This window comes from Ursus americanus, chromosome 24 (genome assembly GCF_024610735.1).
Source record: "Ursus americanus isolate L20-20 chromosome 24, mUrsAme1.1.p, whole genome shotgun sequence".
In the NCBI taxonomy this organism is placed as follows: domain Eukaryota; kingdom Metazoa; phylum Chordata; class Mammalia; order Carnivora; family Ursidae; genus Ursus; species Ursus americanus.
Window position 1 is genome coordinate 38,646,593 of NC_142150.1, and position 15,801 is coordinate 38,662,393.

Below are 15,801 nucleotides of genomic sequence, written 5' to 3' on the forward strand. Positions count from 1 at the left end.
TCACTCAGGTCATGATCCCAGGGTCCTGGGATCGAGCCCCACATCGGGCTCCCTGCTTGGCGGGAAGCCTGCTTCTCCCTCTCCCGCTCCCCCTGCTTGTGTTCCCTCTCTCGCTGTCTCTCTCTGCCAAATAAATAAATAAAATCTTTTATTTATTTTTTTTTTAAAGATTTTATTTATTTATTTATTCGACAGAGATAGAGACAGCCAGCGAGAGAGGGAACACAAGCAGGGGTAGTGGGAGAGGAAGAAGCAGGCTCATAGTGGAAGAGCCTGATGTGGGGCTGGATCCCGGATCGCCAGGATCACGCCCTGAGCCGAAGGCAGACGCTTAACCGCTGTGCCACCCAGGCGCCCCAATAAAATCTTTTAAAAAATAAAGAAATTAAAAAAAAATAAAAACCAATTGGGACGCGTGGGTGGTTCAGTTGGTTAAGCATCTCACTTTTGATTTCGGCTCAGGTCATGATCTTGGGGTCCTGAGATGGAGCCCCACATTAGACTTCGCACTGGATGTGGAACCTGCTTGAGATTCTCTCTGTCCCTCTCCCTCTGCCTCCCCCCTTCCCCAACCTTGCGCATGCGTGCACACGCTCTTCTCTAAAACAAAACAAAAATAGGGATGCCTGGGTGGCTCAGTTGGTTCAGCATCTGCTTTTGGCTCGGGTCATGATCCCAGGGGCGTGGGATCGAGTCCCACATCGGGCTCCTTGTTCAACGGGGATTCTGCTTCTCCTCCCTCTGCCTGCAGCTCCTCCTGCTTGTGCTCCAAAAATAAAGAAATAAAATCTTACAAAAAAAGATAACAAAAATAAAAAAATAAAACAAAAATAAATAAAGTGGAAATCCAATGCAAAGGACTGAAATGGTTGGTGCCTTTTGTGAAGCTAAGCTTGGCCAGATGTCTGGTGATTGAAGAGGCAATAGGCAGCAAGCGAAGTCATATACCTACAAAATTGCCAGTTAAGAATTGAAACCCCCTGCCCCCCAAAAAAAGGAAAGAAAGAGAAAGAAAGAAAAGAAAGGGTAAGAATTGAAATTCTAAATTAGAATGTATCTTTAGGGGCACCTGGCTGCCTCAGTCGGTACAGCGTGCAGCTCTTGATCTTGGGGTTGTAAGTTCGAACCACACGTTTAGTGTAGAGATTACTTTAAAAATATTAAAAATTTTAGAAGAGTTGTATCTCTAAAGCTGGAGAGCAAAAGGTGGTGGTCCGAAAACTAAATCACCTTATAGCTCAAAACCGAATAACTTTTCAGGGTGAAACTCTTAATAGGCTGGAGCCTGACCTTACCCTCATAAAAGGAGGCTGATTTGGGCTCAGTAAAAGGCAGCATTATCCAACAATCAGGACTGTCCAACGATAGACTAGGTTTCCTTTGGGGATAATGAGTTCTTTTTTTTTTTTTGCATGATTATTTAAGTAATCTCTATACCTAACATGGGGCTTGAACTCATGACCCTGAGGTCAAGAGTCACAAGCTCCACCGACTGAGCCAGCCGGGCACCCCAAATGATTTCTCAAGCAGGGGTTTCACGCTGGCAAAAGGAGGATCCAGTGTTGGACTAGAGGTTAGATGAGCTCACCTGTGTTTCCTTGAATCCATGGATGAGACCACCGAGAGCAGCAGAGACGAGAAAGTTCTCTATTGATCACACCTCTACAGGCTGGCAGAGACTGGTCCTGGCATCCAGCAGATACAGTGAGACAGCCGTGGGTTTTGCTGCCATAAACATCTTGCAGATTCCTAATTGCCACCTCCAAAGAAAACTGCCTCTCATGCTGGGAACTGAAAGCAAATGCTCGCTCTGGAGAACCTCACCAAGCAACAGATCCTTTTTAGTTAGGTATTACAGGCCAAGACTGTAACAATGGTCACTGCGTTTGCCAGACTGTCTAGAGAAATTGCATACGTTCTGTATACATGTGGACACGATATTATGTCTTGCTTTTAGGCACTGATGTTCTGAGGTAACTGATTTTATCTTTTTGGTCTCTCTCTCTCTCGCCTTTCCATATATATAATATTTACATAATTCACATACCATAAAATTTACCCTTTTGTTTTATTTAAAAATTTTCTTTGAGAGAGCGCGCGCGCCCACGAGAACACAAGTGGAGGGGAGAAGCAGAGGGAGAAGCAGACTCCCTGCTGAGCAGGGAGCCCAATGCGGGACTTGACCCTAGGACCCTGGGATCATGACCTGACCCAAAGGCACGTGCTTAACCGACAGAGCCACCTGGGCGCCCAAAATTTACCCTTTTAAAGGCAACTGATCGGTTTTAGGCATTTTGCTTTGATATTTACTCTAGCAAAGACTTTGAAAAGGTGCTCCCCTCAGCTAGAATAACTTACTGTGGGTATGTGTATCTTGCCTTGTTACTGATGCCAAGGCGTTAAGGTAGGAATATATATTGGCACAAATAAAATTAGCCATTTGAGAGACAAACTAAAAGGTTATTCCAACACAAGGAGAGGGAAAGGCCTAGAATTCATTCAGCTGTGAAAATGTTAAGCATCAATGGTTTGCTTCCCTCAATGCCCCAGATAATGAGCTTCCTTCGGCCAAACCTCTGATGTTTGGTCCTCCTTCCTCTAACTCAGAAACAGTAGCTCGCTGGCAAGAGCTCACAGTGCTGAATAGGACAGACAAAACCAAAAAGAGAGAAAAGAAATGCAGAAAATGACTCATTTTCTTCTTTCCTAAGTTTTCCTTCCTGCCTTTTTTGCCCTTGGTTCCTTATGTGCAGAATCGAGAAGGGTTTTTCGGGAACCCTCTTACCCTATGGCACCACTGTTCACATAGAGAACGGAAGGCAGGCCCCTTCTGTTACATTCCCAGAGCTCCCAGAACCCACCTCAACACCCAGACTCCCATTTCTCTGCGGTCTCCACTGCCCAGAACCATCTGTGTGACCACAGCTGAGTTATCTGACTTCCCGAGGCTGTCCTCATGCTTTCAGGTGAGGGAGCTGGACTAGAGGAACGATAAAAGGCTCTCATTTGGAGTTCCTCGCTTTAGTTTTTTCCCAGCACCCATCTTTTCCATACCACAGGCCCTCCCCCTCCCCCGCAAGCCCACCACCCCGGAGCTTCGTGTTTTCTGCCTTTGGGTTCCTCATCTTCGGAGACCTCAATTCATATTAGGACACACAGGCAAAAATTTCATTGATACAGTGTCTGTTGTTGAAACAGTCAGCCAAAGGCTTTCTACATTGAAAGTAGAGGCAAAGGGGTAAGGGAGCAAAGCCCAACACTCATGAGGACAAAAGAGAAAACTTCTGGTTCTTAGTTAACTCTCCTCAACAATGTTCTAACCCAGCACAGTGGGCTCGTGTTTGAAGCCACGATTGGAATTCTGGCTTGCCCCTGAACTTGCCCTGTGACCTTGAATAGGTTAACTTGATTTTTGAGTCTCCCGTTTCCTTGCCTGGTGGAAACAGGAAAGGGGAGGGGGGTGCTAATACCTCATAAAGTTGTTGAGAACTGAGTATTTTTTACGAGTCCTCAGTACAGCCCAGGACACAGGAGCTCAACTACGACGATAAACCATCACTGGGTACGATTCCCTAAGCCGTACTCTTCTCTTAAGCCAACTCCAGGTTGCCTTCTGCCTGTCTCTCTTTTTCTTTTTCCTTCGAAAGCAACCTGACCCCGAACCCTACCCCAGGTACAGATGTCAGCTTCCTAACAGATCTGCAGAAGTATGGAGCAATCAGGAGGCATGCAGGTTTGTGGGAATAAACCAGCCAACACCAGTTCAAAGAGATACTTTTCACTGCTAGCTTTATGGTCCAGAAGGCAAGGTGGGAGGCGGTTACACCTCAGAAAAATTCCCAGTGCCCTTGGAGAGGAGCTGACTGAGATGCATTGGCCCAGAAAGTCCTGCTGTCTGGGTCAAGAAAAACCGGCAGGAGTCTTCTGTCTGGGCAGGAGGTTCATCCTGCTCCCCCAGCAGGGAAAGGAGAGGCTTCTAGTCTCTGCTGCCCCCTGATGATGGCAAGAGCAGGCCTAGCATCGGCTTATGACGCTCGTGCAGATGTCAGTTTTTGGGGCCGAGTACAAAATCTTTGGGCGGCCCTCCACCGCTGTTGTTCTGTCTGTCTGCTGTAGGGGAGCCATGGAGGGGCTGTCCTCCCTGGAGGGGGCCGGCCTCGGGATCCGGTTTGCTGCGTTTGGCCAGGTCCTCGTTGTGAGCCTTGCGGATGTGTCGGTACAGGTCCCCCGACTGCGTGTAGCTGCGCAGGCAGTAACGGCACTCGTAGGGTCGCTCGCGGGTGTGCACTGTGGCGTGTCGCCTTAGTGTGTAAGAACACGAGAAGGTCTTCCCACATGTCTTGCAAGTGGGCACATCCTCAGTAAAAACCCCAAAACTTCCCGGGGTTGCTTCATATTCAGAAGGCAGGTAAAGTGGCTCGTGCAGGGCCGGGGGAGCAGGCAGGGGCGATGTCACCAGGCCTCGAGGATACTGCCCTGGACCTGGCAGCAAATGGTAGGGTAGGTGAGGATCTGGGGGCAGGAAGTGGTCACTTGGCCCCACCTCCTCCAGTCCTGCTGCTCTTGGCTCCTCAAAAGCCTCTGGCTGAGGCGCCTGCCCACCATACATCGCTCCTCCGGCCGGGAATAGTCCCTCAGGCCCCTGAGGCTGTTCCTCGGACACATCGGGCTCCTCATCAGAAATCACAATAGCTTCTACTTTCACCTGGACCAGCTCAGCTTCCACTGGTGCTGGGGCCTGGGATGGAACTGGGGCTGGGACTGGGGCCGCTGCTGGAGTTGGAGGATAGAAGCCTTGCAGTGGTCCCCCAGCACCCCTCGGTTCCACCATCCTCAGACTCTCAGTACCCACGTCAAGGGGAGCCAGTGGCTCCACGGAAACTGTTGGAAGGCCCGAAGAGAAGTAGTTTGCAGGAATGGTCTCTGTGGAGCTACTGGGGCTGGCAAGGGAGACATCAGCCGCCGGTGGAGGAGGCGCCCGTAGATGTGGTGAGTCGACCTCCACGCCAGGCTGTGTAGTGTCAGCCCCCCCGGGCACTGGCGGCTCATCTGGAGGACAGACAGCTGGTGAGGGAGCGGCAGAGCCCTTCCATTCCCCTTTGCCCCAATGGCCTAATGTCTCGGCAGATGCCATTGAAGGCTGGGGGCCACGGGAAGTGGACAAAAACTCCACACTAGGGGGCTGTGAGTTGGTTTCCTCCTCCTTCTTGGTACTGTCTGCCTCTGCCAGGGCCCGGGCTTGCAGCCGCCGCTTGCACACTTTAACGATGTCGTTCATGTGCAAGTAGCTGGCCGCTGCTAGCACATCCTCCACAGGGGTGTCCCCCCTCAGGACCAGCTGGCCAGCATACATAAAGTCCAGAAGCAGCCCAAAGGCTGGGGCTGTGACAATCTCATTGTGGATGCACACCAGATCCCTCTTGTCCAGTTCCCGCTCTTTGTAGAAAAGCTGGAAGAATGGGCTGCAGGAGGCCAGCACAGCCCGATGGGCCAAGAACTGGGTGCTACCCACCATTACGGTGCAGTCACAAAGGAAACCCTGGGACCGCTGCTCTCGTAGGCTCTGCAGCAGCTGCTGGCTGTGTTCTGGGAACTCCATAGCACCCCACGAAGGGAAAAGGACCCTAGGAAGGTCCCCACGGGTGGCTCCCTGGGAAGAGAGGACAGTAGGTTAGGGCAGGTAACCTCCCCAGCAGCTTTCACCTCAGCCCTGAGCTATCACTTGCCACCCCAAAGCCTCTGGCAACACCGTCCTGACCCCAAAACGCCCGCTTAGGTTACTACCCTCCTTTCTCCTAGGTCATACCCAGTGGTCTCCTTTTAGCTCCGCCCCTTCGGCCCAATCTTAGCAGCAGGCCCCGCCCCGCTCGCAAAGGCCACGCCCCGGAAGTCCCCGCCCCTAACCAGCCTCCGCTTCCTCGATGCCCACCCGGTGGCTTCCAGCAGCTCCTCCAACTAGGAGTCTCTTTTGCTTCCAGGCCTTTCCGGGAGGTACCTCTACGCCCCCCTCTAGGAACTCCCCTGAGCCTCTCTCGCATTCCAGGGGCTAAGAAGTCCTAGGGTGGGAACTAGCAGAGAAAGCAGATCCCTCACCCACCAGCGAGCAACCACCGGCGAACTCCGCCCCTTCCCACCTTCTCAGTTTTAATTGGCTCCAATTGGCCTTCCCTCGGCACGGATTGGTTCACTGTCCACTAACCATCCCCCCCCGCTCCGAGCGGCGTCTGCAAGTGGGTGCTGGTGGCCGTTGCTCCGGCAGCTAGGCGCAGGATTGGTTGGCGCCCCTGTCCTAAACTTTTCCTCCTCGTCCCGCCTTCTTTGCCCCAGAGACCTCTTGATTGGCTGAGCTTCTCCATCTACCTGCGGCGGTAGGAGGGCGGGGACCGGCTCCATGGAGATGAGCGCGACGTCCTCTGGGCGGGGCGCGAGGCCCCCACCCGGCAGGGTGTTGTGCTCAGGGCTACCGGAAAAGCGAGAACCCACAAACTGGTGTGGTACTCAGGAGGCCCGGCTCCTGACCCGGCTCCGCCATAACGGTGGGCAATAGCTGTGCCTCTCTGAACTGCAGGTGTCTCTTGAAGGTCCCTTCCTCCCTCAAAAATGACAAGGTGCCCTTTTGCTTCACTACCCCAATCTGATGGCTCCAGACTCCTGGCTCGGTAATGGTGGTGTCCTTACACCTGATCATACCGTCCTTAGCCTGATCCCTGTAGTCCATTTACAACGAAGAGATCAGAGTGCCCTTTCTCTGTGTCTGGAGCGGCCTGGGAGGTGCTGATGGAAGGGAGGGAGTGGGCACAAGGCCCTAAAATTTACCAGCACAGGAGAACAGAAGAATAAAGAGCGTGGTTACTTCTTCTTCTTTCACTTTTTTTTAAGTAGACTCGATGCCCAACATGGGGCCTGAACTCACCACCCTGAGATCAGGAGTCATATGCTCCACCGACTGAGCCCCAAGAGCATGGTAGCATGGTAGCATGTTTTATTGTTTTTGTTTGGAGTGTGATTACTTCTGAATAAATCTTTTGAGGGTACCTAGGCAACCAGCAGAGGAAGGACTCAGAGTTGGGAGTCAGTGATACCTGCCTCTTCTCTGACCAGGGCAATGTGTTGACAGGGTTACCATAGGGGTAACTCAGAGCCCTGCACCCCTACTCGCCCCTTCACCCACCACACTAAGTATCTTCACTTTTTTCTGCAGCCAAGCCCTCCAATGAGACCTAACCAGAAACCGGGACATTCATCAAACTTTCATCCTTGTACTTGAGCCATGTGGGCCATACTGACCTCAGCTTGAGATCCCATCTTTTCAAGATCCCTTCCATGCCACACAATATTGCATAGGAATTAAAATTAATGTAAGCAACACTTCATTTTTTGAAAAAACAAAAAGATATGTAGTGATAATAGTGGCATTGTTTTATATTTTCCCAGATTTCTTTAATGTTTGACTTAACAGAAGACAGATGGATTCTCACATCTGCTTATGTTTTCAAGATATTATGAGATATTGTCTTGATTGTGTGAAGAAAATGCCTCACACAGGTATGAGTGCATGGAATTTCATTGGCTATGGTGAGGACTTTGTATTTTATTCTGAGTGTAATGGGAAGCCATTGATGGGTTTTAAGCAGAGGAATGTTCTGATAGGATTCTAGTTTTTAGAGGCTTATGCTGGCTACTCAGTGGAGAAGGGATTATAAGGGACTAAAGTGGGAGCGGGGAGGAAGGTGTGGGAATGGTCCCATAGGGGATGATGGTGCCTTGACAAAGGTAGTGGTGGGTGTAGCTGGAGAGAAATGCTGGGTCAACAGAATTTGCTAAAATGAGGGTAGGAAATTAGGGACAAGAGAAAAAAGGAGTCAAAGATGGCCAGAATTTTGGCATGAGCAGTGGTGTGACTGACAGAACCATCTTCCCAGAGGGAAACAATGGGAAATCGAGAGTTTTGCTTCTGACCCTTTAGGTAGAGCTTCCTATTAGCCAGTTAGACTTGTGAGCCTGAAGATCAGGGGGAATGCTGGGTTTGGAGATACATGTCATCAATAGATGGTATATTTGAAACCAAGGGACTAGAGGGATTACCCCCTGTATGGTAGAGGGCTGCTAGAGTTGGTAAGCAGTACAGAACATAGGCTGTTTAGGAAGGTGAAGTAATCCTGTTTCTACAGATTCAGAAGAGATCACAATGAAGGTGAGTCAGAGTTTGGGCACAAAGACTGAGTGCATGCCACACTCTGGGATTGCCATGCCTACTGGACCTAGATTAAAAAAAAAAAAGGTTAACCTATAGACACCACAATCCTACAAGACTTGAGTCTCCCTCAGTTTACAAATGTCTTAGCAGTCTACAAGAACAAAGCACTTCTATCAATAACCTAGCTTCCCGAAGGGTATGTAGATAATTAAATGTCCTTATAATCTGCAGCCCATAGATACCTGAAGCGGGCAGAGTGTAATGTTCCTCCGGGAAGTTCCCAACTATCTTCATGTTAATGCCTTAGTAGAGGGGTAAACAACCTTCACTTGACAATAGTAAGGCCTTTGGTATCCTGTGAGTCGTCTTCTTTTTTTTTTTTTTTTTAAGATTTTATTTATTTATTTGACAGAGATAGAGACAGCCAGCGAGAGAGGGAACACAAGCAGGGGGAGTGGGAGAGGAAGAAGCAGGCTCCTAGCAGAGGAGCCTGATGTGGGGCTCGATCCCATAACGGATCCCATAACGCCGGGATCACGCCCTGAGCTGAAGGCAGATGCTTACTGCTGTGCCACCCAGGCGCCCCCCTGTGAGTCTTCTTTAACATATGAAAGTACTTTCTTGAAACTTCCCTTTTTCCTTACCTCCCCCAACCCCATAGTATATAATCAGCCACCCCTCACAACCCGGGGTAGCAGCTCTTTCTGCCCACGGGTTCTGTCCCTGTGCTTTAATAAACTACTGTTTTGCACCAAAGATGCCTCAAGAATTCTTTCTTGGTCGTTGGCTCCAGACTCCACCCCTCTGAACCTCACCTATATTCCAAAACCACATCAGTGATGAAACAGGGAAGGAGTTTCTTTCAGGAAGGCCAATACCAGGGAAGACAGTGGATTAGCATCTCAAAGACCATCTCCAAAGTGCTGAAAATACTCCCACGTTTATATAAGGAAAATGGAGGGCAAAGGGGGATGGGTATGTGCAGGTAGGCAGAGAAGGTCAAATGGATCACTGTCTTGTAGGCAATCATGGGTGGGGTTTTGCTGGCTCAGGACAGTCGTTACGGCTTGAGGGGGTAGTTTTGGTTTCCATTAAGGGATGCTTTGCGCTCTGGGTCTTCTGCATGAGCCAAGAGACAAGCTGGAATGAAGAACCCAATGAGAAAGTTTGAGGTCAATATGGAGGCAGCCAAAGCCCTCTTCTACCCTGGGAAGCCATTGGGTTCCACAAAGGGGAGAGACATAATTAGACTTGAGTTTTGAATACAACGCTCTTGGCAAATAAGCACATAAAAGATGTTCAACGTCATTAGTCATTAGGGAAGTGAAAATTAAAACCACAATGAGCTACTACTACACATTTACTAGAATAGCTAAATAAACAAACCCTGCTAACAATACCAGGTGCAGGTGAGGCTATTAGAGCAACTGGAATTCTTATACCTGGGTATGCAATTATAATATTTTACCATACCACACAGGCACAATAGATGTAAATAAACCCAAGAGCATTGATAATAGTCAACTGTGGTAAAATAACTAGGAAGAGATGAGGGTTTTTTGTTTTTTTTTTTTTAAGATTTTATTTTACTCTTTTTAAGAAATCTCTCTACCCAATATGGGGCTTATACTCACCACCCCAAGATCAAGAATCACATGCTCTACCAATGGAACCAGCCAGGCACCCCAGGAAGCCATCAGTAATAAGTATCTATTAATAATTCTGACTCTAATTACAATGTCTGCCCCCCCCCACACACACATCAAGTAATTCTCAGATACCAGCTGAGTGTCCTACAATTCAATTCAATTCTGAAACCATCTACCTGGAGATACTATGGGGTTCCACAGGTTAAGGGCTCAGTCCTGTAAGAATGCTCCCTGTCCCCCTTCCCCCACTTTAGATGTCAATTAAAAGTCCAAGTTGTCATCTGTGCTTCTCACCTACTGGCTATAGATTGGAGGTTCCAAAGACTCCTTCTTGGGTTTAATTTGCTAGAGTGGTTCACGGAACATGAAGACACATTCACTTACTAGATGACTGGTTTATTATAAAAGAATATATAACTCAGGAATAGCTAGGTAGAAGAGATGCATAGGGCAATGTATGGGAAAGGGGTATGGAAATTCTATGCTCTTAGAGTGCTACTCGCCCATTATCTCCACGTATTCACCGACACAGAAGCTCCCTGAATCTCTTCCTTTTAGCTTTTTATGGAGGCTTCATTACACACACACAATTGATGAAACTGTTGGCCAAAGGTCAAGGATTCAACCTCCACCCCCTCTCCCTTCCCTGGAGGTCAGGGGGTTGAGACAAAAAGTTCCAACCCTCCAATCACAGGGTTGGTTCCCCCAGCAACCAGTCCCTTTTATTAGGTGACTTTCAAATGTCACCTCATTAACATAAACTCAGGTTTGAAGGGGGTTTGTTATGAATATCAAGACACCTTTAACACTATTATGACTTAGGAAATTCTAGGGGTTTTAGGAGCTCTGTGCCAGGAGCACAGAAGATCAAATATGTATTTCTTATTATAAATCACAATATCACAATTACCTTTGTTTTGTTTTTTTTTCTAACTTTTTATTACGAACAATGTCAAACACACAAAAGTAGAAGGAAACATGTAAGAAACCATTATTACCCATCATCCGGCTTCAACAATTATCAGTGTATCGCCAAACTTGTTTCATCTATACCTGTGATGTGGGAAACAAAGGCAGAAGGAAATGTAGATAAAATTAAATGTCTTTATAACTTGCAGCCCATTGACAAATACTCGAAATAGGCAGATTGTGACAGCCCTCCACGAGCCTGAGTCTTCTTTAGCATATGAAAATCCTTTTAGAATTTCCCTTATCTTTACTTCCCCCCAACCCCAAGGTATATAATCAGTTGTTCCACACAATCTCAGGGTAGCAGGGAACAGCAGGGAGCAGTAGGGCTTTGTTGGCAGCTGCCCTTTCTGCCCAGGGGTCCTGTCCCTGTGCTTTAATAAAACCACCTTTTTTTGCTCCAAAGACGTCTCAAGAATTCTTTCTTGGCGGTCAGCTCTGGACCCCACCAATCTCACCAACATTCCAAAAAAAACAAAAAAAAAAACAAAAAAAAAAACAACCCACCAAAGACAAAAAAACTACATCACCTCTGCCTTTGTTTTTTTTTTATTTATATATATATATTTTTTTTTAAAGATTTTATTTATTTATGTGACAGAGAGACAGCCAGCGAGAGAGGGAACACAGCAGGGGGAGTGGGAGAAGAAGCAGGCTCATAGCAGAGGAGCCCGATGTGGGACTCGATCCCGGTACGCTGGGATCATGCCCTGAGCCGAAGGCAGACGCTTTAACGACTGCGCTACCCAGGCGCCCCTATTTATATATTTTTAAAAATATTTATTTATGAGAGAGCAAGCGAGCATGAGCAAGAGGGACAGAGGGAGAGGGAGAGAGAATCTCAAGTAGACTCCATGCTGAGCGGGGAGCCTGACCGGGGGCTCCATCTCACAACCCCAAGATGGACCTGAGCCGAAACCAAGAGTTGGATCCTTAACCAACTGCACCACCCAGGCACCCCTGCCTTTGTTTTTTTTAGTGTAATTAATTTAATTGTAAGTTATAATAATAAACAGCATTAAACATTTTTTTTTAAGATTTTTTTTAATTTATTTATTTGACAGAGACAGCCAGCGAGAGAGGGAACACAAGCAGGGGGAATGGGAGAGGAAGAAGCAGGCTCCCAGCAGAGGAGCCCGATGTGGGACTCGATCCCGGAACGCCGGGATCACGCCCTGAGCCGAAGGCAGACGCTTTAACGACTGCGCTACCCAGGCGCCCCTTTTTTTTTTTTTTTAAGATTTTTTTTTTATTTTAAACATTTAATAAAGACTGTATTTAAGAGCTGGCTTGCAAAATTTCTAATTTCTGAAATAACATCTGGCTAGCCTCACGCGAGTGTACAGATTACTTAAAAAATATAAAATTAGGGACGTCCGGGTGGCTCAGTCATTAAGCGTCTGCCTTCGGCTCAGATCATAATCCCAGGTTCTGGGATCAAGCCCCACATCGAGTTCCCCCAGTCAGCGGGAAGCCTGTTTCTCCCTCTCCCTCTGCCGGCTGCTCCTCCTGCTTGTGTTCGCTCACTCTCTCTCTGTGTCAAATAAATAAAAATCTTAAAGAAAGAAAGAAAGAAAAGAAAATTAAGGGGCATCTGGATGGCCCAGTCGGTTAAGCCAACTTTTTTTTTTTTTAAGATTTTCTTTATTCATCAGAGAGAGAGGCAGAGAGATCCCAAGTAGGGAGAGCAGCAGAGGGAGAGGGAGAAGCAGGCTCCTCGCTGAGCTGCGAGCCCAACGTAGGGCTCGATTCCAGGATCTGGAGACCATGAACTGAAGGCAGATGCTTAACCATCTGAGCCACCCAGGCGCCCCATAAGCATCTGACTCTTGATTTCAGCTCCAGTTGTGATCTCGGGGTTGTGGGATTAAGCCTCACCTCGGGCTCTGCTCTGGGAGTGGAACCGGCTTAGGACTCTCTCTCCCTCTCCCTCTCCCTCTGTGTGTTCCATTCCCCCCTACGCCCCCACACCCCTTATCAAACATGTGCACTCTCCCTCTCTTAAAAAAAAAAAAGGCTCAGAAGTGATAAAGGCACTGGCAAACCCCTCAGTTTGGACTCCCCCAGTAACTTCAGAGTGATAACAGAGGGCGTACCCAAGGTTTTGGGCTTTAATCATTTCATCCCTCCTGCAAGGAGCTTCCTTTCTAACTCCCAGCCCCAAAATAACCACCTCTCCCATTTCACCCTGGGGACCAAATGCTTATGAGAGCCAGTCTGGAAAGGCCCACATACAGCGATTTTAGGAACTCCACCAGCAGTCAAAGTGAAGCCTGAACCCACCACTCCAGAGTCAAACCCTGGTCAAACCCTGGCCTAACAACAAGGAACCGAAATCCCTCTCCGAAGCCAGAGAGGACCTCAAACTAGTCTTGAAGCAACAAGACACAGGTAAGTCTTTTTCCTTTTGCCTGCCCTCTCCTCACAGCATGTCGGGAGTTCACTAAAACATCCTCCATCTCCCGCAGGACCCCTGGCTGTACTGTCTTTCACTGTGCATTGGGCCTTGCCTCCTAAATGCCTTAACCCACTTTATATCTTCCAGAATAAAGGTCATCAAACTCCAAATGGTGGTGGTTCACACGGAGAGTCACATGGAGGTCAAACTAGACACCAGCAGGGGACCCCTTGATAGATCTGGACCAGAGGAACCTGACTGCCGCCCCATTCACGCCCCTGACCGGCAAAAAGTAGCTACGATCAGCCCTTTTTCAATAACAGCAGTTAGGGTTACCTCCTCAGAAAGGGGAATGATGAAGGATAATTGGAAGAAAGGCAGGCAGGGACAAGCCCCTCCCATAAAAAGCCCTAGACTTAGAAACTCCAGTGGCAACCCCTTTGGGTCCCCTCCCTCCTTGGAAACTTTGTACTATCACTTTGCTATCGCTCAATAAACCTTGCTTTGCTGCCCATCCAAAAAAAAAAAAAAAAAAAGGCTCCTGTAGCTTGTTCCAGCACTCCACTGTCCTTAAGGTTACCTTTGAGGGGTCCACAATAGCCAAACTATGGAAAGAGCCCAGATGTCCATGGGCATATGAATGGATAAAGAAGATGTGGTATATATATACACACACAATGGACTACTACTCAGCCATCAAAAAATGAAATCTTGTCATTTGCAACAATGTAGATGGAATTAGAAGGTATTATGCTAAGCGAAGTAAGTTACTCAGAGAAAGACAATTATCATATGATCTCACTTATATGTGGAATTTAAGAAATAAAACAAAGGATCATAGGGAAAGAGAGGGAAAAAAAAATCAGAAAGGGAGACAAACCAAAAGAGACTCTTAACTCTAGGAAACAAATTGAGGGGTGCTGAAGGGGAGGTGGGTGGGGGGATGGGGTAGCTGGGTGATGGACATTAAGGCAGGCACGTGATGTAATGAGCACTGGGTGTTATATAAGACTGATGAATCACTGACCTCTACCTCTGAAACCAGTTATACACTATATGTTAATTAATTGAATTTAAATAAAAAACACAACAAAAGTTGCCTTTGAGGGGAGGCTGGCTGGAAAATAAGAGAAGTTAGTACTGCTGAGACCCATTCATCTGCTTCCTTGCCTGATCCTCCAAAAGGGATCCCCATGGAGTATGAGTGGCAGACTGGTGGGCTCAACCATTTTAGGAAATGGGCAGTGTCAATGGGAACTGGTGTGTGGCAGTTCTGAGGAAGCAGTGGTCTCTGTTCTTGGACGGTGGGTCAGGCTCTTTTACTTACAACATCAAAAAACTTAGGCAACTGGGAGTTTGCTCAAGGCCACAAGGATTGTCCTGGCTCTAGAACCCGCTGCCCTTGCTAAGCCTTTCTCACGGGCCTGGGTCTCTTGGTTTCTGCCTCTTTCTGCACCGCCCTTTTATCAGTCAGGGTCTCAGCAGGGAACAGACTGCATGCTCACTCTGGTTAAGTAAGGTGAGTTTAATAAAGGGACTGTCTACAAAAAAGTGGGCAGAGTTGAAGGAACAGACAAAGGCTCATCAATTCTCTAAGCCCCTGGTGTGTGTGTGTGTGTGTGTGTGTTGGGGCGGGGGGAAAGGGGCACCGGGAAGGAGGAGCGCAGTGACCTGGTTTCTCACACTGGGAGGGAACACCAACTTCTGGGCTCCGATTTTGGCTGCTTCATCTCCTAATGACCTGCGGACAAGGAGTGGGTGCTCCACGTTTGTTGAACGAATGCCTGCATAAAAATCTGGAATGCCCAAATATGCAAGAGTCTTGGGGTCAAGACATCGTGAATTTCAATCCGGCCCCTGAGTGATTCTCAAGTGACCTCAACCCTCTGAGCCGGGGCTCTCATTGGTAAAGCTTGCCTGGTGGGGTTGCTGGAAAAAGACAGCTCCTTATTATGCTTACTATGTGAAAGCAGTATTCAAATATTTGCTATACGAATGTGCTCTGCTAAAGCACTTTTTTCATGTAGTCTTTAATTAGCTAATTAATTCCATTTAAAAGTACTTATTTGGAATGCCTGGATGGCTCAGTCAGTTAAGCCCCTGCCTTCGGCTCAGGTCATGATCCCAGGGTCTGGGATGAAGTCCCACATTGGGGTCCTTGCTCAGCAGGGAGCCTGCTTCTCCCTCTGCCTTCTGCTCCCCCCTGCTTGTGCTCTCTTTCTCTCTCACAAATAAATAAAATTACAAAAAATATAAAGGGGCACCTGGTTGGCTCAGTCGGTGAAGCGGCTGCCTTCCCCTCAGGTCGTGGGATCGAGCCCCACCAGGGGCTCTCTTCTGAGCGAGGATACTGCTTCTGCCTCTCTCTCTGCTGTTCCCCTTGATTGTGCGCTCTCTCTCTCTGTTAAATAAATAAATAAAATCTTTTAAAAATAAAATAAAAAATAAATTAAAAAAATACTTATTTATTGAGCATCCATTCTAGGCCAGGCACTGTTATTTAGGAGTCCGGAGTCGGTCCGCTGGTGGGCGTGGCGGAAGGGGCGGGACTTCACGGATTTCCCGCCCACAACAGCGATGCCCAATTG

At 48.0% G+C, this 15,801-nt stretch overlaps 1 protein-coding gene and 1 long non-coding RNA gene across 2 annotated transcripts; both read right to left on the bottom strand.

Moving 5' to 3' along the window:
• Window positions 1-463: 463 nt before the first annotated feature.
• ZBTB3 (zinc finger and BTB domain containing 3) lies at window positions 464-6,198 on the bottom strand. The gene is made up of 2 exons (XM_045793744.2): window positions 5,930-6,198; window positions 464-5,650 (listed from the first exon to the last, which is right to left on the bottom strand). Exon 2 carries the CDS (start codon window positions 5,597-5,599, stop codon window positions 4,046-4,048), a length of 1,554 nt encoding a protein of 517 aa, XP_045649700.2. The 5' UTR covers window positions 5,600-5,650; window positions 5,930-6,198; the 3' UTR covers window positions 464-4,045.
• A 2,366-nt stretch (window positions 6,199-8,564) lies between these two features.
• Window positions 8,565-15,753, bottom strand: LOC123789811 (uncharacterized). Its single transcript, XR_006778916.2, has 3 exons — window positions 15,478-15,753; window positions 10,845-10,899; window positions 8,565-9,337 (listed from the first exon to the last, which is right to left on the bottom strand). It is a non-coding gene; the product is annotated as an uncharacterized LOC123789811 (long non-coding RNA).
• Between the last annotated feature and the right edge of the window lie 48 nt (window positions 15,754-15,801).

Bases quoted from the DNA above. Each gene is read 5' to 3' on its own strand.
- ZBTB3 (XM_045793744.2), bottom strand. From the start codon at position 5,599: ATGGAGTTCCCAGAACACAGCCAGCAGCTGCTGCAGAGCCTACGAGAG.